Source organism: Anabrus simplex, chromosome 7 (assembly GCF_040414725.1).
Source record: "Anabrus simplex isolate iqAnaSimp1 chromosome 7, ASM4041472v1, whole genome shotgun sequence".
Taxonomy (NCBI): Eukaryota; Metazoa; Arthropoda; class Insecta; order Orthoptera; family Tettigoniidae; genus Anabrus; species Anabrus simplex.
This window is the reverse complement of record NC_090271.1, coordinates 97,843,634-97,870,916: the sequence shown is the minus strand read 5'-3', so window position 1 is coordinate 97,870,916 and position 27,283 is coordinate 97,843,634. Positions and strand designations below refer to the sequence as shown.

At 38.8% G+C, this 27,283-nt stretch overlaps 1 protein-coding gene across 1 annotated transcript in view; it reads right to left on the bottom strand.

Moving 5' to 3' along the window:
* The window catches only part of LOC136877293 (aconitate hydratase, mitochondrial), a 225,399-nt gene that overhangs the window by 189,902 nt on the left and 8,214 nt on the right, over window positions 1-27,283 (bottom strand). The window contains exons 2-3 of the mRNA XM_067151224.2: window positions 13,675-13,829; window positions 115-340 (exon numbers count right to left, since the gene is read on the bottom strand). Of these exons, the coding sequence (XP_067007325.1) occupies window positions 115-340; window positions 13,675-13,829 (381 nt within the window). The remainder of the gene's footprint in view (window positions 1-114; window positions 341-13,674; window positions 13,830-27,283) is intronic.

Here is a 27,283-nt window from a genome sequence, read left to right as displayed (position 1 = left end):
CTTACACGATTGAGAAATGTTGCTGTTAAGCTGTTATAGATTATAGTTATTTTAAATGTTTTAAGTAAGGAGATTGTACATCCAACTGTTGATGTTCAATATGCAATGACTTACCTGAGCCTCAATCAGATGATCACAATGGATGGTAGAAGGTACTGCTACTTTGGGAAGGCCAGAGGAGATGAACTGCAACATAGCCATTTGAGCTGTAGCATCCTGCATCGCTACACGATCTGGTCTTAACCTCAGGTAACTTTTCCCACGTTCAATTTCCTGACTCTTCGGATCATCGATATGAGAGTATAGTACTTTTTCTGAGAGAGTCAAAGGACGATTCAACCTGTTTCAAAAAATTAACATATTTGTACAAGAAGCTACATCTACATTCTTAACACAAATATTTTTTAAAACCTGGAGACCTCATGTCTGGACAATAAATCCTATTATGAATTGGGAGTCCTGTACACACACAAATAATCCCTGCCACTGAAGAACAATCGCATCTGATTTTTGAAAAAGACATTCTAAAAAATGTGATTGCGTAGCTTTGTTAAATATTTATATTGAAAATTGTAAATACTACTGTACAATTATAAAATTGTGAAGCAATTTGTCGCACTGTATCCCCAGCTGAACGATCAGTGCACAGGCCTTAGTTTCAGGGGGTCCCAGATTCAATTTCTGGGAGGGTTGGGAATTTTAATCATGCATGTTTAATTCCTCTGGTTCACGAACTGGGCATTTGTGTTTGCACCAATACTGTCATCTTCATACACAAAACACAACACAAGTAACCACAACAGAAACATGCAATAGTGAATACAGTCCTCCATATAGGATGTCCCGGGAAAGACATCTAGGCATAAGACAGGGCAAAATCCACATAGTTCAAATCAGCAACCCTATATGGGTGTGAGAGAATAATTATAAGAAGGAAAATTTCTTGCATTGCAGACTACAGTAGTAGCCTACCCTACCGTGGCATTTCAAATTATACTGGCATCCAATCTGCATTATCAATTTGCAAGAGTACATACTAATTTTTTGGGTGCAAAGAGATAACAAATACTGCAGAACCTTGATAATTCAAAATCCCACCTAATTCAAAGAAGCTCTCATTCATGGAAATGTAAGATACCGTTTTGCATTTAAATTCATTCAAAACATGGATAATTCGTAATTCAAAGAACAATGTTGGTCCCATTGCCAAAATTCAGAGTTTTGATTCAAAATTACCTTTATATTTTAAAAAATGTTGAGAGTTTAATTCAAAATTTCTCTGAGTCATGATGGAACGCGTCTTCCGGAACGTTCAGGGGTAGGTTTCAAAACTTCCACTCGCTTCGGCGTGTGTACAGTGTGCTTCATAATTGCGAAGTTCGAGTGAAATTCTAGTTCTTTCGTATTCTTGCAGTTACTTATCTCAACTTTTAGTGTACAGTTGCATATTTTGTAGTTACATCTTATTAACCCCTCAGCGCCGACCTCTATACGTGGTATAGACCCTTTCTTCCGTAGCCGCCGACCTCTATACGTAGTATAGACCCATGCATGGTTTCACATTTATGGCTATAGCGCAAAGAGTTTTGGAGTTATTGATATGCAAATAGTTTTGTTCCCAAGAAGACATTTTCGGGTTCATCAGCGTTGTAAATAAGAATTGAAAAATCTTTATAATGTAGTTGTTTTTGCAAGGATAATTATTTGTCAAATAAGTCTGAGCACTAATCTCTTGCTTTTTTAAAAGTCTGTTTGCTTCATTCTTTCCCACAGAATAAAATAAAGAAAAGATGATCTGAGAAGTTTGTCTTTTCGTGTGATGTTCTTTGCTCTCTTTGTACATTGGGAGTGCGGTTTATTTCTTATATTTGTCTTTATTTCTCAGCTTGGAATATTTTCGTAACTCTCCACGAGCGCCCTGTGTAGACATCAGTTAGTGCTGCTTTCTGTCATACGATACGAGAACCAGTTGTTCATGGTATATATCTCGCTTGAAAGACGTTGTCTCGACCTTTTATCTGAAATATGTATCGATTTGGTTTGTTTCGTCATAAATGTTATTCCCCTCATTCAGTTTCGTCCTGTTGCTTTCGGTCTCGCTGCAGTTTCGTCAGTCCGTGTGACGCGCCGCGCTCAGCCGTGGTATGAATGACTGACAGTAACGTGCTTGAAATATTGTATAATTCAGATTAAAGTTTATTCGGAAGTAGTAGTGACAGTATAAGCAGCAGTGATAATGAAATAGATGATGTAGCAGTGGTAAATGATGAGAGTGACGATGAGGAGGAAACAGTACCTGGAAATTTCATGTAAGAGACTACACGTCAAAGAGAAGTTTTCAACGATAGTCAATCAGATGTCGGATTGCACAGCGCGAACCAATTGGAGGCCACACACTTACATATAAATACAGCTGCTTCCCAAACAACTTTCGCAGTCGCCAGCGGGATACAGGAGAACGTATCTACACGACGCCACAGAAGATGACTACCGCAGCAGTAGTCGAAACGTCTGGGAGAAGCGAGAGGAGTGAACCACGGCATAACAGCCCGGAAGATTTTTATTATACCGAATAATATTGTCAATGCCAAGCACATATCGATTTATGGTTTTAAAGGACAGAAGTGCCATGGCGGGAAATTGTACAAGGATAGAGTCACTGTCCTGTGTTGCAACGCAGATGGAAGCAAGATGTCCTCCTCCCCTGGTCATAGGAAAAATCAAGCCAGGACGTTGTAAGCGCATTGTGTGCTTTCCATACAAGTACAAGACATCTAAAATGCATACAATACAGTAATCCAATAAATAACACACTTGCACAGGGGAGACAGCAGGGATTTCTCTTCTGCTTTAAATCATGTTTTTTCCTACTTTCTTTTGTTGCGTGATGTTATGTTTGCCAACGAATTATCCAAGTGCATTATTTGAATGCTGTAAATGCACCATGTTGGATACATTTTGGAAATAGTTTTCTTCCATGGCATTTGAAACGCTTAAACTGTGAACGTGTGTAGAGCTTCGCTGTAGTCTTGAACGACTTACGAGAACTCTTACCAACGATTCAAATGACACAATATATACCGTATAATCTCGAATACCACCCGCCACCGAATAAGACCCACACCCTTATTTTGAAAAAACAAATTTAAAAAAAAAAAGTGAAGTCAAAATTATTTACAATCTTTACTAACACACATCAATGATTAGAAAATACAAATAAAAGTAAACAAACATTTCCAGGACGATATCCAACGAGTTCATTCATCATCACCAGTACCAACTTTGGAACTTTCATCACCATCACCTTCCCACAAAATATCGTCACCGCTGCCATCCACAGCATTAGAAATGCTACATTTCATGAAGCTCTTCCGTATGAGGTCTCCAGGGATACGATTCCATGCTGTCAAAATCCATGAACACAACAGCTGAACTTCCCGGCGCTTAATGCTACCAGTTGGCGACAGTGTGTGATTACCAGCTGCCATCCATTCTGTATAGAGCTGTTTCAAGGCTGCTTTAAATGGACGGTTCATGCAGTTATCCAGCGGCTGTAACATAGATGTCATCCCGCCCGGAATGACTACTAGGTCGGTTTTCCCATCCTTGATATGTTTCTTCACAGCATCTGTTGTGTGGCCGCGGTAACTGTCGAGAACAAGCAAGCTCTTTTGTTCCAATAATGCACCAGGGCGACGTTGCCAGACACACTTTACCCAGTCTTCCACAACTGAACTGTCCACCGAGCCGGAGTTCTAAGATCTGACGACAACACCAGCGGGTAGATTTTTAGGAAGTGTCTTTCGCTTGAGAACAATGTACGGCGGCAATTTGGTTCTGTAGGTTTAATTTATTCGTATCAGAAGCATACATTTTACATTGCATAATGGTACTTAATGACATACATATCAAATAATGCCTGCCCAAAATTTTGCCAAATCACGGGCATTAGGTGTTGCAGCCAACAAGTCCTCTATTGTGCAACTTAAAGGACACTTACTACAGTTCATGAAATGGGCTGTGGTTTGGTCTTCACCACATTCGCATTGCCTGGATGTGCCAGGAAAGCCCCACTTTACCATATTGGTTCTTGATCTACCAACCCCAGTGCGAAGCCTGTTCAGCGATTTCCACGTAGACCAATGTTCCTCGTGTCCTGGGGGGAGATGTTCAATTGGTAGCATCCAATCAGCAAGTTGAGGATTTCTAGTTCTCCATAATCTGTAGGTGAGAATACACAACATTACCGTACACCGTTGTTTTTTATTACCACCTGTTCTAATGGTAACACTTTTCGCACTCTTAACATTCAGAGTCCAGTCCACTGGCATTTCAAAGTAGACTGGCGTCTGATCCGCATTGCCAATTTGGGAAAGCAAATATGTACTTTCCTTCCGCAACCGAATTACGCGACGCTGAAACGACAACTTCTCATCGTAGGCACCAGGAAGACTCTGTGAAATTGAGGTACGCCTTCGTACGCTCAACCCATTTCTTTCAAAAAATTACAAACCCATCCTCGGCTTGCCTTAAACTCTTCCATTGAAAGTTCCTTTGCAACTTCTAATGCCTTTAGCTGACACATTTTGGTTGACACACCATATCCCAATTCCTGCCTTTCTGTCACACATTTATAAAGTTTTTTTCAATTTCTGGAAACTGTACACAGTGTCTACGAAAAGCTCTACGATCATCACTACATGTTAATAGCACATTTTCCTTCTTTCTCTAAATGCAAATACACGACTCTTCAATATCAAATTTAATACCGGCGGCACGATTTCCAATAATTTCGGCATCCCGAACTACTTTCAGTTTCTCACTCGCAGTAAGAGATCGAAAACTGCTTTGTGGAATTCATGTTGATACTCCGAGAATGTGCGCGAGACTGACGCCAAGCGCGGAAGTAGCGTATACTGAGAGCGGAGAGAGCATTGTTGCCAAGCCGTGCCGGCGGTGATGCCAGATTTACGCGCATTCGGAAAGATAAATTTCCCAGAATTTTAAATAAGACCCACACCCAATTTTGGAAGCGAAATTTTCGAAAAAACAGTGCGGGTGGTACTCAAGATTATACGGTATGCAGCACACTTCTCAGTTTTGGCAGGAACAGAGTAGCGAACAGAGCAAGCATAAAAATACAAACTTCCAGATTTCTGTATGTCATGAGCAATGTACCTATCGTATCACAAATAATACTCACACCCCGACTTTTCACCGCCACATTGGGAAAAGAAGTACCATATTTTCTTGCATAATTTACGCATCCGAATATTTTTGGGTCCAAAATGAATTAGTTATTTTATTTAGCTTATGGCTAGTACATACAAATATTCAAAAATATAACAAACAATATAACACATTAAACAATCAACCAATCTCTAAAACAGTTCATAAACTTAAATCCAAGCTGTCCAACCCCATCAGAAGCACACACAAACTTGCAAAATGAAGGAAAAGTTCCAGACGAGTTTTGAAATGAAGATCTCAACTTCTGGGGTAGCAGCCTTCCTATTGCGAAACTGGGCATTCCAAATACTTGGCAAGGTACTGTTACCGAAATACCACTGCACTAGTTCAATGAGTGAATCAGCAGATTAGTGACTAGTGATGCTCTATTCCAGTCTGGTACAAACTTATTTTACGAGTTTCGGGAACGGGACATGTGTTTTCTGTGATCTCAAAATTGTTTGTTAGTTCACAGTGAGTAAGTATTCAAGTAATACTGCAACGTATAAACTCGTGGTGACCAGTTACGCTGAACATGGAGGAACAGGGCAGCTGGTCACAAGTATTCAGTGTCCGAATGCAACCTATGCTATCACGGAAACAGAGAAGCGCACTTCAAGAGACCAACAAGTCTCGCAAAGCGTTTCACGCACCAAAACACGGCAAGTTTCCGAAAGTAGAGGAGGATCTGCTTAAATATATGATTTTGTTACGCAATGTTGGATATGCCGTTTCTCATGAAATTCTGTACTTTACAGAACGAGAAATAGCTGCTGCACAAGCAATCAGTGTTTCGGATTTGAAGGTTAGCCAAGGTGGGATGATTACTTTTATGAAGATAAATGGACTTTCTTTTCAACGAAGAGCAACTTTATGCAAAAAAAAAAATGCAGAATAATTTCATCCAAAAGGTAACTGATTTTAATCGCTTTGTCATTGAGAAGCATAACGGGAAGGAATATTTGCTCTCCCAAATAGGAACCACAGGTCAGTTTCCATAGGCCACAAATTCAAAAAATCGAGAAGGGACATCGAGTGTTATCGTACACACTACCGGAAGTGAAAAACAACGATGTACTGCAATGCTTGCTGTAACAGGTGATGGCAGAAAGCTTGCACCTTACATTGTTCTTAAACGAAAAACAATGCCTGAAGTAAAATTTCCGCGAAGGATCCACATTCGTATCCAAGAAAAAGGGTGGATAGACACGTCACTCGTACAAGATTGGATACAAATGGTTTGGGGAAATCTATCAGGGTCCCTCCTTCGATGCCCACCCCTTCTCGTGTTGGACAGCTCTCTCTTTTGCCGATATGTCATTATAATGCACTTACATGAATTATACTTTCATGAGATCATGATTATTTTGCTTCAGTTCGTATTGCCAGCTCATAACGAGAAGAATATTATCCAGTGTCAGTAGTTCAAACCCACATGTCTAACTTAACTGATGTACCCTACTTCACTTTTCAGAAAAAAACTCGCGTCAGAATTTTACACCAAATGACGATAACCAAAGATGAGTTGAACCAATTGTGTGCATAGGTTATTATATTTTATGTACGTTTTAAATGTAAATGATTTGTAATTTTTTTTTAAAATATCGAATTCCTTGAATAATTTACGCATCCGAAGGTTTCGCCTGTGTTTTTCATAAAAAATGTGGGTTAATTACGTGAGAAAATACGGTATGTAGGGATTATTTGCGTCGAAGTGGTACACTAGTGGAGTTCATTTGCATAAAATTGAACAGAGATTAAATAAAAACTTTGTGAAATGATAAATATCCCAGCAAACTATTGAGGTCTCCTATGTTTAAGAACTCGCAAACTTGAACCAACTACAGTGGAACCTCAATTATCCGTTTCTGGAAACTAAGTTTTGCCAGATTATTAGTTCAAATTACATGGTCCTGGAAGCATCCTAATTAAATCATGTTTTAAAAATCCTGCACTATCCGTTCCTCGGAGAAACGATTTCCTGCAACAATCCTCTAGAAATTTCAGTCCCATCAACACTAAAGGGCCGTCTACACGTACCGTTTTATCGACAGTCTTGCATGATCATGCCAGATCGGTCATGCAAAAGTTACGTGTAGACGGCAAATGTGACATCTTACTTGAACTGAATGAGATTTGAAGACTGAGCAAAAGACTGATGGGCGAGAGCTTTGTGTTCATGCAAGATTGATGATAAGTGCTGAAATTAACTGGAGATAAATTAAAAGCTCTCCATTCTGAAAACGCATTTGATGCTTATGGGAAATATGGAGCACATAAATTACATGGCCTTCAAGGGAAACAACATGTCTTTGGCACAATAGCTCACAAATGAGGTGCTTTGGAGGCCGAAATGGAATCTTTGCATAAGGACATTAAAATTTTCGACTGTGCAAAGCATATTGAGCGACAGGACTGGCTGGTAGTTGTTCAGGAGTAAAGTGTTCTACACCACATGGATTTCCTTATTACATCCGTCCAGAAAATGCCACTAGTACAATGGCATTTCGACAAGCGATGGAAAGTCCATGCATGGATCTCGAGAATACAAGCTCTTCAGCGATTACGCTGAGCTCTGCAAACATTTTGGATTTATTTACCAAGTATGGGATGAATATGTAGTGAAACAATGCATACGAATCATTCATTATAATTTTCTACCAGCTGGGCTAAGTGGCTCAGATGGTCAAGGCACTGGCTTTCTGACTCCAACCTGGTAGGTTCGATCCTGGCTCAGTCCGGTGGTATATGAAAGTTCTCAAATACGTCAGCCTCATGTCGGTAGACTTACTGGTGCATAAAATAACTCCTGTGGGGCTATATTCTGGCACCTTGGAGTCTCCAAAGCCGTAAAATTATAGTTAGTGGGATGTAAAGCTAATCACATTATTAATTATCTACAAATTTTTACACCAAGAACTAGTTCGCTAAGTGATTGCTTACGATCCTTTTTTCAGATGACAATTTTCAGAAATGTTCCTCAATTTTTAATTTTCTTCTTAGAAATTAGAACTGTCTAGGTATCACGTTTGTATTATTGTATTTCAGTAACTTTCAATAAACCTCAAATAATAGAAAGAAAACACATTATATAATTCATGTACCTTTCAGAATTTCTTCTTCAGAACGTTGTACAATATAGCTTCATATATTTCGTGCATACCTGCGAACTTTCAAAAAGAGAAATCCAGAAGATCCTAAAGCAGAAAAATTTAAACAACAAGCACATGTGTCGCAAAGTCTTGAGAAATAGTGAAAAAGGACGGTAACAGGGGGAGATTACAAACAATACTAATACAATTCAAATACATGTTATGATCACCCCTGAAATTAAATACTTGCACAAAGTTACATCTTGATGAGTGCTCGTCTGTTAACACTGGGAACAGTTCACACAGTACACAGTGTTTTTCTGCACTTTAAACTTGCGGGTCATAATATGGAGGTCACCGTCCAAATTAAAGTAAATATGTACAGTTATTTACAAAATTCTGTCAAGTTCAGAATATGCACGCTATTATCCATCACAGGTTGGAGAGGACAGATGGAGACGAGTTGCTTCCTTTGCTTTCTTCAGATATTCTGGAGGAAAACTACGAGTAACATGGACCAGTACTTCTGGTTTTCAAAACAGAAACAGAATCCAGAATTTCATTTGACAATGAGGACCTAAACTGATTTTGTTTCTTTATTCACCTTGCTGAACACACAAGTTCACACTCAGCATTGTTGTGCGGTCATGTCAAAACAGAAAGCGCATCTGTCAGATTCTCACTCTCAACAGTAGCACAGTCATCAATCTGAAGAGCTTCAAATTGATTCTGAAGCACATTCATTGCCTCCTTAACCGATTCACTGTCCTTCCTCAGCAGCAATGAGGGAAATCTTTCTATAAAGAATTTTACAAAAGAAAACTGGGCATCTTCAATTTTTGAAACATCTGCAACCTTTTCATGTTTCAGTACTTCATAATTGAGAGGGAACTTGCTAATAATATAATCACATGCTGTAATGAAGCAGCCCCAGGCAGATGAAAAGAATGTTCATTTATCCCTATCGTTAAGTTTCTTCAAGAGGTTCATTGTCTCAACGCCAAGGACTAGCTCATCATTGTCTCTCTGATTCTCAATAGAATGGTATGAAACTTTTAAATAAAAGGGAAATTTTTGATTCCTTTTGGTTTAACGAATCTGGAAAACAGCTACTTTAACCCATTGAACCCTGCATATTGGATTGAAACTGCATTTGTGCTGGGATTATTTTGGAGGAAATATAGTGTCGCTTCATGTCATGAGAAATTTCTTACTTACAAGACCATTAAAGATTTAAATATACATGAAAACAAACGGCTTTCATGCCACAAACTGTGGAACAAGGAATACTGTAAAACATTTTATTTTATTAGCATTACGGGACCGTACTCAGTCCGCCTGCTGAGCTGTAGCACAGTATTCTCTTTGCACTTCCTCTTCGATTTTCGTATCTATCTGTTCTTCAGGAGCGTTGCTCACACTAGTACTAATATTACTACTAATTTCAATGAAAAAATTAATTCCTAATCATCATTACGTCCTAAAAGGGGTTATATATCGGTAAATATCAGTTCTATACTGGCAGCCATCTTGTTTACAAGCGAATCTCTAAGCTAGAGATAGCCCACTTCAAACTAATATTACCAAGCACACTATCGATATATAACACTGCAAAGAGTCCCTACACAAATCACAAACGCAACTCACTCTGCCATCTCTTGAGGAAAAGTTGAATTACGTAGTAAAATGAGACAACGGAACAGTTCTGTGGTCCGGCGTTTGGTCCACCAAGACGAGGCAAGGAATGGTTCCGCGGCTCGGGCCCAATGAGTTAACAGGTTCGTCATTAGTTCCAGTAGTTTATGAATGTGAGTGGAAGCACTCTGAAGTGTAGAAATGAGATTCTAAAATAAAGGAATGACAGCATACAGGAAGGCACAGTATACCTCATTTAAGCCTGATGACAGAGCCATAAAAAAGATTTAACGATTTTGAATAATGTTCTTATTCTTTAGCACAGGAGTGTCAGATTTTGAGATACATGCAAATCTTTTGGGAATGACCAATTCTGATGACTCAGTAACTTTCCTCTTTTCATGGTCTGGAACTACCAGCCTCGGCTTTTGGGATCGTAAATGATGTTAAGTTAATAGCTGATGCACAATGAGCATTAACAAGCACTTTATCTTTAAAGAAACCAATTAGTGGATCCCACTGCTCTAACAGCCTCTGCAGAAACCTTCCTAACAATAGCCATCTTGTGCAAACATGTTTCAGTATCCTCTCTGCTTCCTTGTTGTGAAGCTCTTGGAATTTCTTAAGGCGTTCCTTCATCTTACAACTCTTTTTTTAAATAATAGAAGATGTCGACTAACAGCTCATCAACTTTAACAGGCAAACTGCTTGCACCTTTCTCAGCAGCCAAGTTAATCAAATGCCATGAACAACCCAGTACAAAGACAGATGACAGTGCTTCCCTTAAAACAGCAGCAACTCCATTCTTCTTTCCAATCATGACTGGAGCATTGTCAGAACAGAGCACTACACAATTTTGTAACTGTGAAATTAGCAAATTACCAAGATTACGTCCTGTTGAATCACCTACCAAGGCTGGGACAGACAACACTGAATAACTATCTTTTCCTGCTTTGCCACAAAACAGGTGACGACAATAGGGTAAAGCTTAGCATCATTATTTTTGCTCCCATCCGTAGCTAAAGAAAATCATTCACTATGTATGTATTCAACGAGTTCACTTCTTGAATCCATGACCATTTCTTTCAAAATGTGCATGGTTTTTGTACGACCACAGCCATATTTTTTGCAATTTCTGAACCTGGAAACCTTTTCCTAAAGAGCACCAGTATGATCGGCAGCAGCTAATGGGACATATGTTCAATTAAAAATGAAGTGAACAAGCATTCCGCTCCTACTATATCAAGGTCGCCTCCAGAAGAGGTAAAAAACTAATTACTTTTCTGCCTGCCATCCCTAAATTTTGTATTGGAGACATCTCTTCAGTAACCACCTTTGAAAACACCACAAGCGATGCATAACTTTCCTTTTTTCTAGATTCTCTTAGTTTAGAAGCACACAGAGAAATTATTGTGAGCAACAGTATTTCATCCATGGTGATTGTCGTAAAAGACTGAACAGAAGTTTGAGCAGAAGACTGAGCAGTGTGGACATATGTCTTGCATTAGTCTTATCTGTCAGTCTTTTTGAACATGCGAGACTGATGATAAAACGTTACGTGTAGACGGGCCTTAAATCCTCGATCAAGTGTTTTTCAAGAAACAGTATGTCATGAAAGGATGCCAGAACATATCTATGGATCTTAGCATCAACGTCCCATCATTGTGATAATTAGAGCAAGTAGGTACTGTACTGGGAAAGCAACTTGCAGTGAACTTGCAAAAGAGACCATTTTTAGCATCACATTCGGCTGGTATTATTTACAAAAACAGTGGCTGCACCAACTGGAAGGAGACAGAGCGCATTTCGACAGCTCTACTTGAAGATGGAATGAGTTTTGTTAAATGCTTGTCTCGTAAAACATATACATTATGTCCAGCTTAGAAGCTTCACTTTTTCTATTGCATTGCCGAACAGATTTTTGGCACTTCTCTTCGGGCACTATATAGTCGCTGGACTTTCAGATAGGAATCTGAATCACTCCTTCCTAACATGAATAATAGGCTAATAATAATAATAATAATAATAATAACAACAACAACAACGATAACAATAATAATAATAATAATAATAATAATAATAATAATAATAATAATAATAATAACAACAACAACAATGATAACAACAACAACAACAATAATAATAATAATAATAATAATAATAATAATAATAATAATAATACGATCATATGCGATGATGGTCTTGAGCCCAGAACAGATATTGCACCTTACATATATAAAACCATAGAAGGTCCTGGGATTGCTTATTACCGTTCTGGTTCAAATACAAGACAAGGATTTTTTTGTTTACATATTTACAGAATATTAAAATGTCCTTATAAAAACCATAGTTGTTTTATATAAGCAGCATAACATTTAAAATGTTTGCGTCATTTCTCACTCGTACTGGCCTGTGCAGCGAGTGTCTCAACGCACTTTCGAGCTGAACTCATGGTAAAAAAACTGAAGTTTATGGAGTTTTTTTTTTCTAAATTGCTTGTGATTAATGACTGGCTGAATTGAATATAATGCATTCGAGAAGTTTTGAGAATCAATACTTAGATATTCTAGAGTTCAGCATAACCTTTAAAAATCGATGCATGCAATACAAGACTTCCAGAAACTTACAAGCAGGATGCCAGTGACCAAATTATAATAGAACATTAAAAAAGAAGGGATTTTGGCATCATGTTGGGCACTTTTTGTATCGGATATGATTTATTTTATTAGAGACTTAAAAACTACTTATGATCACTTGTTTGGCTTGGCGATGTTTATTAGATATCTTTCGATGAGCTTGGCTGATCAAAGATGCTGATCTGATAGAACGTTTCAAGATTTACGGAAACCTTACTGAATTTCCCTGGTAAGACTCAATGTAAAGTTAAGATTTTTAACCTATGTAATAAATGTTTGCAAGCCGGTCACACAGTTAACGTGCCTGTTTCTCACCCGGAGACGACTCCCGGCCAGGTCAGACATTTTTACCTGGATATGAGGCTGGTCCTCTTAGCCTACATATTACCATTAATTGAGGAGTTACCTAACTGTTGAAATGGCAACCCCAGTCTAAAGAGCCGGAATAACGGTCGAGAAGATTCGTCACACTGACCATGCAACACCTCGTAATCTGGAGGCCTTCGGCCTACGCAATGGCCACTTGGTAGGCCAAGGCCCATTGATGATGGCTGTAGTTTGGTTAGATTTAGGTTGGTTTGTAAGACTATAACTATACACATTTCATTGTTGTGATGTTCATCGAAATTTTTGATGGTTTTAATTCGTTCCCAGATTTTCTCTCTTCCCGTACTGTACGATTTTTTCCGGGGTCCCTTGACAAGTGGAGAATCGAGGTTCTTCTGTAACTACATAGGGACTTGACCCTCATTTGAACTGAACTACATAACGTTATAAACCCTAACCACAGAATTCTCTGATTAGAATCAGAGCTAAATACAGATAATAGAGTGAAATTAATGTGTGTACAATTTTCAATTCAGTCCAGTATAAAGTATGTAGAAATTTAGAAAGATTCAAGATTATAGCAGTGAAAATATTAGCATTTTGAAAGATCATTTACATTAAGTGGTTCGGATTTACAGAGAACATTGCAAATGTAACTGTCTTGAACAGGTCAGTAATCATTTCAAGCAGGTATAAATAAAGACATACCTGTACTGGAAGGCAGAAAAACAGTTAAAGAGAGAATATCATCTTACCTCTTTTTAACAATATTTAAGTTCTGTTCCAGTTTCTCGTATGGCAAGTATGCAGTGCTGTCGAACTTGCTCATTGCCACTTTGTTGGCTGCAGCCACCAATGGTGACACGTGGAAGCATCGCTGCTGAATTTCGAGTGCCAACAGCCATGATCCCTGGAAATATTTCACACATTTAATAATAACAACCAGCTCGGAAAATTTTACCAGATTATAACTTATACTTAGTTGTATGTTGGGTATTCAGCCTGAAGGCTGGTTTGATCCTCTACAGCTTCACTAACAGCTGTCACAGATAGCCTACGTGTCACTGAAGAGGCATACTAGGGAAATGAGGAGTGAGGTAGTTTCCCGTTGCTTTGCTTAGTAAGATTTTAAAAAGAACAACCTGCACCTACAAAACACAAGAAGCAGCGAACCCAACAATACAACTTAAAACATACCTAGTGTAATAGTTATATAAATTATAGTAGATTGGTCAAGATCCAAGAGTCAGACATTCAGATTGGAGGATCTATACTATATTTGGTTCAAGCTAGTTCAGTTGTGTATGCCTTGCCACATCAGTAGAGCCCGGATTTTTATGCAATATCAAAGTGTGAAATATACACATGAAAATGTAGTAAATATCAGTGAAATATGTAATATTCATTAAAAATATGTAATGAAATATGCAGTAGTATTAAATTTACAAGAATGTCAGTGTATTTCTTTAGTTATGACTTACAGTTAAGATATGAGAAAAATTGTTTTAAATACTCTATTTCACGACAAAGTTATCGTTGCTGCTTTAGATACTTATAGCATAACGAGTAGAAGAGAAAGTGAGAGCTCTTAAGTTGTTCCCTGTTGGCTAGTATAGGGACTGTGATGAATCGTCTGCTAGGGGCAGCACCACTGCTATCTGAGGGTTGATATCTGTAGTTCTAATATGGTTATGTTTGGTAGTGTTGTTCTGTGAAGGCAAAAACTTAATTGTCGTGCATTATCGTTAAGTGAAAGTGAAAAGCGTGCGATTTGGTGATGTATTCTTTTATTTAGTGTAAATACTGTGCTGAGTTTATAAAAACAAAAATGCTGACGAGGAAAAAAAATGCCTACTTGCTTCGTTCCAGGATGTAAGTCCGGCTACAAAACTACGAAACACTTCTTCAAACCACCTAAAAATGAAGCAGAATTATAAAAATGGGAAAAGGCAATTCCCAGAAAGGACAAAAGCTTTTTGATAGTGTTATGTGTGCGATTCACATTTTTCTGATGAATTTATTGTTAAATCAGATTCATTTGTAACTTGCTTTTCAGTTATTTAGTAATTCTGTTGCAAATGGCATAAAGTTCTTTAGACAGATCAACTCGGAGGGATTTGAAGACACGAACCAACAGAAATTAAACATCCTAATAGATGTAGTAAATAATCCTACACCAGCAGGGGCTCTTTATAAAGATTCAATAGGACATCAAACCTTAATAAAATGGAGAGATAACCTCAGTGGGAAGAATAATACTTTTGCTTCAGAAAGAACTTTTGAATTCGTAAGAGTAACAAATGAGAGCACCATACAGGTGTCCGAGCATTTATGGAATAATGGCTTCCGATATGTGCTCATGGCCAAATTTAATCAAGATCCACTAGAACAGCACTTTGCATACCTGCCAACTTTACAAAACCAAAAATCAGGAGATTTTGATTTTTAAATCAGGAAAAATCAGGAGAAATCAGGAGATACAATTGGTCAAAATTGCTTATTCTACATGTCTTGCGCAACACAGTACTACGATATATTTATAACACTTATTGTCTCAAAGCCCGACTGTTGCTATACGAGGCTACAAGGCTAAAAATTACACATCTCTATTCCCTCACAGGAAGTGCGTGAGTGGGATGATCGGTCTCTGATAAGCCTACCGAAAATAGTATGAACTCATGCTCCAGATGTGTGAATCAGTCATGCACTTAGATGCCATAGATTAATATATTGCATCAAGCACCCGCGCAATTATGCGAAGCGCAATGCTATTTGGATCAAATAACTAGCTGATGTACCCGTGCTTCACTACGGAATTCTGAGGAAGACTGTCCTTATAGTTTTCCCAACTGAAGTCAACATCTCATTACAACGACGCCAGTATGAATGTCGTGATTAAAAGCAATGATTTCATACGAAATATTCGATAAAATGAAAACAGCACATTTTCTCACTTTTAGCGAAAGGTACTACAGTGTCAATCTAACAGTTCAAAGTTTCAGAGCTAGAATGACCAGGCTGCAGACAGTCGCAAACACTCTTGTGTAATTATTCTGTTTAAGTGTGCACACTGCTCATTCAAATCACTACCTCCGAGTAGGGATCGAATAGCTGGAATACTATGATGATCCAGTGTGTAACGTACCAGTAGTATGAGAAAATTTATGAACCAGAAGAATGGCATGCTAAAGAAGAGAGATCTAACTCCCCACTCCCCAGCTTCTTCCCGCCAGTATTCAGGCAGGCTGTTATACTTGAAACCCAGCAGTAATCCCGTCTATCGTAGATAAACGGCAGCAGAATACACAAAGCACATCACAACAAACAATGGTCAATGTAATGCTATTGTTGATCAATTTTATGAGCTTTCTATATTGGAGGCCTTCACATTTAGTTTTCTTCTGAATCTGTGATATTAGAGCATCTAATGTAAAGTGAGTCGTCCTTTCTTTCATGACTCCCACTTGTGGTATTATTCAAGCGATCGTTCCTTCATGACTCTTCATTGTTATAATCTTTAAAATTTAATCACCATCACCACCAATATTATTGTAGTCAGAACAGTAAAACTGAATAAGCAAATTATCACAAAAATAATTTATTCTATTATTACCACCTATTCAATACAAGCCACGTGCTTCGTGGATGAAATCGACATAATACTATATACACTTCTCAGGGACATGTTTCGCCCCTTGTTAACGGCATCATCAGCCTGTAGGTAACCTTAAGGTCAAATGTCTGAAACATTATCTATTCATATATGGATTACAATGAAAAGTATGTTACACATTAATCCATGTATGAATAGATAATGTTTCAGACATATGAACTTAAGGTTACCTAAAGGTTGATGATGCCCTTAACAAGGGGCAAAAAATGTCCCTGAGAAGTGTAAGTTATACGAATCAATCATGAGAAGTGTCTCTTGCAAAACTGAATAAGACAAATAATCGGAAATTGCATTCTCTGTAACTTTTGTTATGTAGTATTTTTCAATATGACCACTAAGATAGGTAATTTAAAAAAAAAAAATTGGCACCTTCCCCTAAACTTCCATTTCGAACAGAGTGAATAAAATTATTTATAGCATAGACTGTAGTTCCTTATTCCCTGACTTTACATACAATTCTGTTCACCCATTTTCTCGTACATCGGCGCTGATATGGACTTAGCAAATAATAATAATAATAATAATAATAATAATAATAATAATAATAATAATAATAATAATAATAATAAATCTAAATTCATGAATATATCTGTTATCACAGCCGGTACGGTAAAAATGTATAAGACATAAATGATAGGAAATTTAATAATATATAACTTTAGTTATGTAGTATTTATCATTAGGGCCAATAATAACATAAATATTTGAGAATTAAATTTTAGGCCTTCCCCTAAACTACCATTTCACTCAGCGCGAATAACATTATTTATGGCCTAGATTGTAGCAACTTATTCCCCGACGTTATATACCGATTTTCATTAAATTCTCTTCAGCCGTTTTCTCGTGATGAGCCTGCGCACGTACAGACAGACAGACAGACAGACAGAAATTACGGAAAATTAAAAGTTATTTCTCCTTGTTAATATGGCCACGACCGGTACGGAAATATCATTCTTTTTAAATTCTGAGCAATGTACAGACAAAATATTTTATTTATATTGAGATAAATTAAAATTAGTCAGAATTGTCTCCAAATGGCTTCTAAAATCTCTAGAAAAGTCACCCGTCGTTATCATTGAAATTATGTCACTATATTACTAAGAAAGCGACTAGTCTCTAGAATCGACCAAAGAGGATGGAATCGACTAGACTGACGTGAACGAACACGAACATAGCACGCGAGAACGAGAGATTGACAATCGATATGCGCGTCGCGATATACAGGTTTCAATAAACATCGCACATTCGCGCACATTTCTCGCATTAATAAACTTCGATATTTCGTTTGAAAGCGGCCATTGAGCGAAGGACTTCCGGCCACTGACGTAAAAAAGCTGAAATGGAGGGATTTGTAAACAAATGTTTGAAGTTCACCAAAAAATCGGGAGAAAAGATAGAATATTCGGGAGGCGGGAAAAACTGTCGAAAATCGGGAGTCTCCCGCCTGAATCGGGAAAGTTGGCAGGTATGACTTTGGTATACTACGCTCATTAAGTTGTGACAACCACCCTTCAACAATAGATTTACTGAAATTACACATGCTGCAGTCTATTTATATCCCAACCAAACTTGCCCTGTCATCGGGTAGTAATTGTGAGCCCAAATTTGAACTGACATTGACATCATTCGTCAATCAAATGAGAACATTGGCTAACAAGACAGAAGAGACAAATAAGGCTGTAGTAGAAAATGCATAAAACAAAAAATAAGACAAGCACTATACTTCACTGACAACATGGATGACTTTTTACCGGACTGGGAGAACAATTTAGGTCTAATTAACAGTGATAGTCGCAGTCTTGCAAACGAGTGCTTGATTTATTATCTAGGAGGATATATAGTACGCAATGTATCCAAGGTCAAAAAATATCGAATGTGTCAGCCTACTTCACTGAAAGCCTACAGAAGGAATACTTGCCGCAGCCCTCACATTTATTAGGGACTATAGCAATAAATACAGCACTGACAGCACTTTCCTCAACCATCCTTCAAGAGCAGTTTATGTGTTCGTGTAAGTTTTTTTTCTATGGGCTTTACGTCGCACCGACAGATAGGTCTTATGGCGATGATGGGATAGGAAAGGCCTAGGAGTTGGAAGGAAGCGGCCGTGGCCTTAATTAAGGTACAGCCCAAGCATTTGCCTGGTGTGAAAATGGGAAACCACGGAAAACCATTTTCAGGGCTGCCGATAGTGGGATTCGAACCTACTATCTCCCGGATGCAAGCTCACAGCCGCGCGCCTGTACGCGCACGGCCAACTCGCCCAGTATTCGTGTAAGTTGAAAGTATAGTGGAACAAAACTCTGAACATAGTCTATGGGGCGATATATTTTATGAGTGTTTGGACAGTTTCACTATTAATTCGAACAAATCAGGATGCTGCGATAACCATGTTGTGCACATTATCCCTCAACTTGTGTTACTTTATATTAAATGTCAATTTTATTTTGTAACAAGATAGATGAGAAAGGAACTGAAATCTTCTAAGACCACAGAGTCTACCCGACAGCTATCTAAACTATCTGACAACTGGAATGGTAGGCAAAAGCATAATATTTTGCATGCAATTCATACATACATCATCATTACAGACTGTTATGCCTTTCAGTGTTCAGTCTGCAAGCCTCTGTGAATTTACAAAAAGTCGCCACAATCCTCAATTTGTAACTAGTGTTGTGGCCTTATTTAGTTCTATAACTCTTATCTTTAAATCGTTAGAAACCGAATCTAACCATCGTCGTTTTGGTCTCACTTCTCTTACCCTCCACAGCAAAGTCCATAATTCTCCTAGGTAACCTATCCTCCTCCATTCGCCTCACATGACCCCACCACTGAGCCCGGTTTATGCGTACAGCGTCATCCATCGAGTTCAATCCTAAATTAGCCTTTATATCCTCATTCCAAGTACCCTCCTGTCATTGTTCCCACCGGTTTGTACTAGAAATTATCTTGCTACTTTCATGCCTGTTACTTCTAACTTATGAATAAGATATCCTGAGTCCACCCAGCTTTCGCAAACACAACTGCCTATTCCTCTCGTAGCATTTTTTAATTAGCCTACCAGGCGCACACTGAAAATCTGATCCTGACAGCCTCGCTGTGGTCTGAAACCGCACTGGTTTTCATCAAACTTCCTCTCAACGACTGATCGCACCCTCCCTTCCAAGATGCCAGTGAATACTTTGCCTGGTATACTAATCAATGAGATACCTCGATAGTTGCTGCAATCCTTCCTGTTCCCTTGCTTATAGATAGGTGCAATTACTGCTATTGTCCAATCTGAAGGTACCTTACCAACAATCCATGCTATTTTACTACTCTATGAAGCCATTTCATCCCTGCCTTCCCACTATACTTCACCATTTCAGGTCTAATTTCATCTATTCCTGCTGCCTTATGACAATGGAGTTTATTTACCATCCTTTCCACTTCCTCAAGCATAATTTCACCAACATCATTTTCCTCCTCCCCATGAGCTTGGCTGTTTGCAACACCACCAGAATGATTTCCTTTTACATTGAGAAGATGTTCAAAATATTCCCTCCACCTCTCCAGTGATTCCCTGGGATCTATGACGAGTTCACCTGAATTACGCAAATCACTGTTCATTTCCTTTTTCCCTCCTTTCCTAAGATTCTTTATTACTGTCCAGAAAGGTTTCCCTGCTGCTTCACCTAGCCTTTCCAGGTTATTACCAAAATCTTCCCATGACTTCTTTTTGGATTGAACAACTATTTGTTTCGTCTGTTTCTTTCATCTACGTACAAATCCCTGTCTGCCTCGGCCCTTATATGGAGCCATTTCTGATAAGCCTTTTTTTAACGTTTACAGGCTGCTCTCACTTCATCATTCCACCAAGATGTTTGCCTTTTCCCATCTTTACACAGTTGTTCCTAGGCATTCCCTTGCTGTTTCTACTACAAGCATCCCTGTATGCCTCCCATTCACTTTCTATATCCTGAAACTGCTTACTGTCTACTGTTCGAAACTTCTCACTAATCATATCCATGTACTTCTCTCTAATTTCCTCGTCCTGGAGATTTTCTACCCTTATTCGTTTGCAGACAGATTTCACTTTCCCTACCCTAGGCCTACAGATACTTAGTTCACTACAGATCAGATAGTGGTCTGTATCATCGAAAAATCCGCAAAAAACTCGTACATTCCTAACAGATTTCCTAAAATCAAAGACTGTTAAGATATAGTCTATTATGGATCTGGTACCCCTAGCTTCCCATGTGTAGCAGTGAATAGCCTTATGCTTGAAGAATGTATTTGTAACAGCTAAACCCATACTAGCACAGAAGTCCAGCAAACGTTTCCCATTCCCATTAGCTTCCATATCTTCCCCACATTTACCAATCATTTACCAACTCTCGCATTGAAATCGCCCATTAGCACTATCCTATCCTTGCTGTTGACCCTGACCACAATGTCACTCAATGCTTCATAAAACTTGTCAACTTCATCCTCATCTGCACCCTCACAAGGTGAATACACGGACACGATTCTTGTCCTAATTCCTCCAACTGACAAATCTACCCACATCATTCGCTCATTTACGTGCTTAACAGAAACTATGTTGCGTGCAATGGTATTCTTGACAAAGAGCCCTACCCCAGATCTGCCCTTCCCTTTCTAACACCCATCAAGTACACTTTATTATCTCCTATATCTTCCTCGTTATCTCCCCTTACCCGAATATCCCTTACTCCTAGCACATCCAGATGCATCCTCTTTGCTGACTCAGCCAGTTCTACCTTCTTTCTTCCATAAGCCCCATTAATATTGATAGCTCCCCATCAAATTCCATTTCGTTCGCCATGTTGTTTCCAAGGAGTCCCTCGCCTGTCAAATGGGAGTGGAACTCCATTACTCCCATAGGTCCGAGGCTTGCTTAAAATGTTCTGAGCTTGGTAAATTCATGAAGCAGGATGCTACCCTACTTGCACATAGGCCAAGTGAGGATCTCTCCTTTAAAGGGTTATGGACCACCGGTGAATTGTATAGTCCTAGCCGCCTGAGCACAAGGAGGGCCATGACTCAGAATATGTCCGAGATGCCCACTCCCATTCCATAGCAACTGGTATCCCGACTCTCAGGATCACTTACTACGCTACTCAGCCGTTGCCCATGGTTCACGAATTAGGACGTGACTACAGTAACCCACAAACATGATGCAATAATTGTCTTATTTGTATGCTGACTTGTGAGCCCAAGCTCAAATACTCCTGGGAGAGCGGCCTAGCGTAGGAACCAATGAACTAGGGGAGTGTTCACACTACTACTTTCTATTCGCTATGCTTATGGTCTACTGTTCTCTCATTTTGACAGTAAGTTTAGTTCCTTTTATGCAATTACATAAGAAACTGGCCCCTACATCAGTCAGTAACTCCTGTTATCGAAGTGTGGGGAAAAGAAACTCTCTAATTCCTGGGGATGAATACGTTTTTGTCCACATTTTTCTATAGTCTGTCCTCTGCGGCCATCCCCCTGGTCTCTTTCCACTTTCAATACTAAGTGTTTCCTTGCTATTGCCTATTCTTGTAAGGAGCCCATACCACTGCTGTTTAGGTTTCCTTACTTCTGATCCAGTCTCTTCTGCTACTTTCTAGTTCTGATGAATTTCCATTTCAGTTGCTCTTTTCAATAATCTTGCTCAACAAGTTGAGTTGCCCTTGTACTTCCTCTCTGTTTGCTCCTCACACCACAATATGATTTGCAAACAGCATTACTTCAGCTCCTTGTTCCCTTGTCTCCTTCACAATTTCGTCCATAACCATTATGAATAAATTCGGACAGCACACTTTCTTGACATGACAGTCACTTCCACATACTGCGTCTCTCCTTCTAGTGTCTCTAAAAATTTGTCCACATTATCCATCATCTTTGCAGATTTTTTTTTTACAAAACTAGTTACAATTGAGCAATTAGCAGCAAGCTTAGCAGCAGCGTTTTTGTCTTGTTTCCAAATCACTGCACTGTTTATATGTTTAAAATTATAACAGTTTGGGAGATCCACCATATCAATACAGCCTTACAATCACTTTTCGTGATCAATTACATTAACAAAAAAACCACAGTACATGTTTCAGCTCCTAAAAGCCATCTTCAGCTGTTACGGTTTGGCTCCATGGCTAAATGGTTAGCGTGCTGGTCTTTGGTCACAGGGATCCCAGGTTCGATTCCCGGCAGGGTCGGGAATTTTAACCACCTTTGGTTAATTTCGCTGGCAAGGGGTTGGGTGTATGTGTCGTCTTCATCATCATTTCATCCTCATCACGACATGCAGGTCGCCTACGGAAGTCAAATCAAAAGACCTGCACTTGGCGAGCCGAACATGTCTTCGGACACTCCCGGCACTAAAAGCCATACGCCATTTCATTTCAGCTGTTACAAATAGTCTAAATTAAAATACCCATAAATAAGACATTGTCTACATGATGGTGAGTTCAAACATAATAAACAATTAAAACAAGGTCTAACATATTAAAAACACTCTATACACAGTATGTATCAAGCACATTCAACTTTAATCTTAAAATAAGTTCATAGTCCAAATTAAAGCCAAAAGACGCAGTTTTTCAAATTACAACAGTCCCAATTTTTAAATGCTTCTTAATGTTGAAACATATGCCTCTCCTGTTATATTCGTTTAAAAAATGTGTTGTCAGCACGCGTTAATAGAAGAGGGAAATACTCCTCAAGGATGAATCCTGTGGCTGTATTGAATTGTGTGAAACTTTTTCATGTGTAATAGTCCTAGTATATCTGGAAAAAGAAAAATCAAACTAATACAGTGACAACCTAATTATGAAATGATTCAGTCTCTTCCGGTACTTTATAGTTCTGACAAAATTCCATTTCAGTTGCTCTGTTCAATAATCTTGTTCATTACAAGACACTTACTTATCAAGACAATTCCAAATAATACCAGAATCAGTCAAGAAGCTGGAAACATGAGGACTGTATCTTGGCGATTGCTGGACATTATGGGGAACGTGAAGTGTTAAAAGGAAGGTATCCCACGAAATCTTGGTCTCCGTCTGCGAACTTAAATTAATATTGTAACGTTCTTAAATGAAATCCAGACTATGATATCATGATAGCTATAAACAAATATTTGGCTGGTAATGATAATTTGGAACTACCAGAATGTATTTAACATATATACTCGCGTCCAAATTCAAGTACTGACCTGTTGCATTCTTATGATGTAGAGAGATTATTCTCCACAATTAAGCTAGTTTTAACAAATACCACAAATTTAAATCAGAGAACTTTGCAGAAGGCAGTTGTAGTGTACTGTAAAATAAATTATGTACAGAAAAAGTAGGGTGTGCAGTGTAAAATGAAAGAGGAATGTATATATAAGTGTGTTTCTTCACACAGTTTCCTTAAAACCCTCCTAGTTAGTTTATCATGTTTATTAATTAACACATTGTCTCTTATGTAGGAAAAGTGTGCATATTATTTTAACAGTGAACACCGATAGATTAATACATCTCACAAACTATGCACGGATGATACTGTACACCTCAAACTATGCACAGATTGTTTGCACTAGTGGAACAGCCGCAGCTATAACGTGATTTTTTTGTTTTTCATGAGATTCGCATGTGTCTAGTAAAGGAATGTTATGTTTGCATTGCATAAGTGTTTAATATCATGAAAATAAGTCCATACTTCAACGCACATTTCACCACTTTTTGCAGCATAGTTGCATGGTTATACTGGTGATTTATACAGCATATAAATCCAATATCTAGTCATCACATAGCACCCTGAACAAATATATAAGCACACCAACATCCTGGAATTATTTGTTATACAGTGGTTGTACTTCAGTATTATACTAGATTTCCTCATCTTCGAATAACCTCATTCAATCTACTGTATTAAGCATAGCCTTGATCTAACCTGTTTTTCAGACACTTCAGATCCAATGTTGTTCCACTACTGTAGAAGTACCTCCTTCAGTTGGGTTTTGCAGGAAATGTGGTTATTTTTCTCACCCTTTTACCCAACTCGCCTCAAAGATTTTAATCAGATTTATGTCAGGAGACTGGGGAGGGGTATTTGGGGTATGCTGTAGATGATCCACAGACAAAACTATTTAAGCTTTGTGTTTGGGATCACTGTCCTATTGGAAACAGAACTTTCCTCCTAGCCCATGATTTTCCACACTTTTGCAGCAGAATAACAAGAGCATAATAACTTTGTGCATTAATTTACAGAAGGGGTTTGAATTGTCGACCTCCAACTTTATTACAGAGCCTCCATCGGTGGTGCAGAGATTGACGCACATGGTCAAAGACGTATGGTGGTGTGCTGAGGATTTCAGTCACTGTGCAACTTCTTGTGAAAGGATCCTCCTTTGATGGCTTCGCAGACGGCTGGTCCATTGCGATCTTTGATTTTAAACTTCTACATAACATCTTTAACTGTCATTGTCATGCTGGGTGAGCAAAGTTCATTATACTGTTCTTGATACATTTGACTTAAATTTCCTTTCAATTTTGCCCTTCAGGCATCAACTGCAATTTGGACCTTAGCCCTCTAGTAGGGCAGTTCTCACTGCTTAATATTATGAGCTTCCTTCTCCTGGACTTAGTTTAAAACCTTGCACGCTTGTGCCGCAAAGACTCAGCTTGGGCGAACGTTTGGAGGCTAATCAAGTGAAAGACTGCCAGATACGGAACTGTTCAATACGACTTATGTGCGTGTGTTGGAATAACTATTCAAATTGAAGCAGCTTGATTTTCGCCGTCTCACCCTCGCCAATTCCGTCTTTATTAACTGCTTCCCGTTCTTTTCCTTTCCATCTAACCTCTTGTAATAATTTTTGTCATTTTAATTTTGTAAAAATGGCCTTCGCATTTCATTGCCGTGATTACGGGTGTTTATCTTTTATGCGTATTTTTCGAAAGTGTTATTGACCACTTTCTGTGGGTCGATTAAATTTTGCATTATTGAAGAGTCTATTCACGATCTAATAATTGGATCTCTTATAGTCTTGTTATTTATTACCTATGCACTATATAAAAGTCTAGTCATGATTAAATGATCAAGCCTCTTATAGTCTTCCTTATGTACTACCAAAGTGGCGTATTGCTCTTAGTGCCGGGAGTGTCCAAGGACAAGTTCGACTCGCCAGATGCAGGTCTTTTGATTTGACGCCCGTAGGCGTATCAGTATCACTTATCAGTATCACCAAAGTGATACTGTAAAACTCTAGTCACGATCTAAATGATCAAGTTTCTTGAAGATCTCGTTATGAATTTGACATTCTATTTTCATGATTAAAACAAAAGTATTGCAAGAACCTGGTGTCGATATTTGTGAGACTCTCTTATAATTTTCTTTCTCATAATGGTGTTACAAATATATTTTGCATTTTAACTCTGTTGTTATGAACTTTCCTTACTGTCCTAACTCTCCCAATTTTTCTCATGTTTACTTTGTACTTACCACGCGATACCTTCTGGAACTGGCCCAGCAAAGCTCTGCGCTAACTCTGCCAACTTGTTGAGGTTCGATCTTTAATTATAAGCGTTGTACTGTTCCCATTTTTGGCTTGGACAAGTGCCTTACAATACTTTATTGTTTCCTTGTAACAACTTGCCTGGTGGCCTTTACTGCATATGTCTTTTGGCCCAGTCGTCTCTCTGTTATTCAACATCTGGTCAGATCCATATTTAATTTAGCATACATATCATTATCGAAATTGTTAACTATATCGCCATTGACCAAGTGCTATTACCCACCATACCTACCACATCCCATTAGTCAAGTACTGTAATTAACCAACTGATGAGTCCAACTTAGCACACTGGGGCGAAACGCTGACAACCAGGAATGAGTTAGCTGGAAAATTTATAATGTCCAATAACGGACCATTTATATTCGTATTATAAATTTACTCATTTGGGACCAATATTCCAGGTTCCCTATGGGAATCAACACCTATACATCTGATGGCCAGGCAGGCATCAATTTTTGGTAATGAGACAAAGTCTCTCACAGTGGCACTGCAAGTGGCTCCAAGTAGCCTACACAGTGGCATCCACGGTATGCACTAGCCAAGCGTCTTGGTGGGTGTACTATTAACCAACTGATGAGCCCAACTTACCACACTGGGGTGAAACGCTGGCAACCAGGAATGAGTTAGCTGGAAAATTTATAATGTCCAATAACGGACCATTTATATTGGTATTATAAAGGCACCTTCAGATTGGACAAAAGCAGCAATTGTACCTGTCTATAAGCAAGGGAACAGAGAGGATTGCAACAACTATCGAGGTATCTCATTGATTAGTATACAAGGCAAAGTATTCACTGGCAGGTTGGAAGGGATCCCCCTGTGGGTGGGGGCAGTAGAATAACACCCACGGTATCCCCTGCCTGTCGTAAGAGGCGACTAAAAGGGGCCTCAGGGGCTCTGAACTTTGGAGCGTGGGTTGGCGAGCACGGGGCCCTCAGCTGAGCCCTGGCATTGCTTCCACTTACTGTGCCAGGCTCCTCACTTTAATCTATCCTGTCCGACCTCCCTTGGCCAACTCTTGTTCTTTTCCGACCCCGACGCTATTAGGTTTGCGAGGGCTAGGGAGTCTTTCATTTTCACACCCTTCGTGGCCCTTGTCTTCCTTTGGCCGATATCTTCATTTTTCGAAGTGTCGGATCCCTTCCAT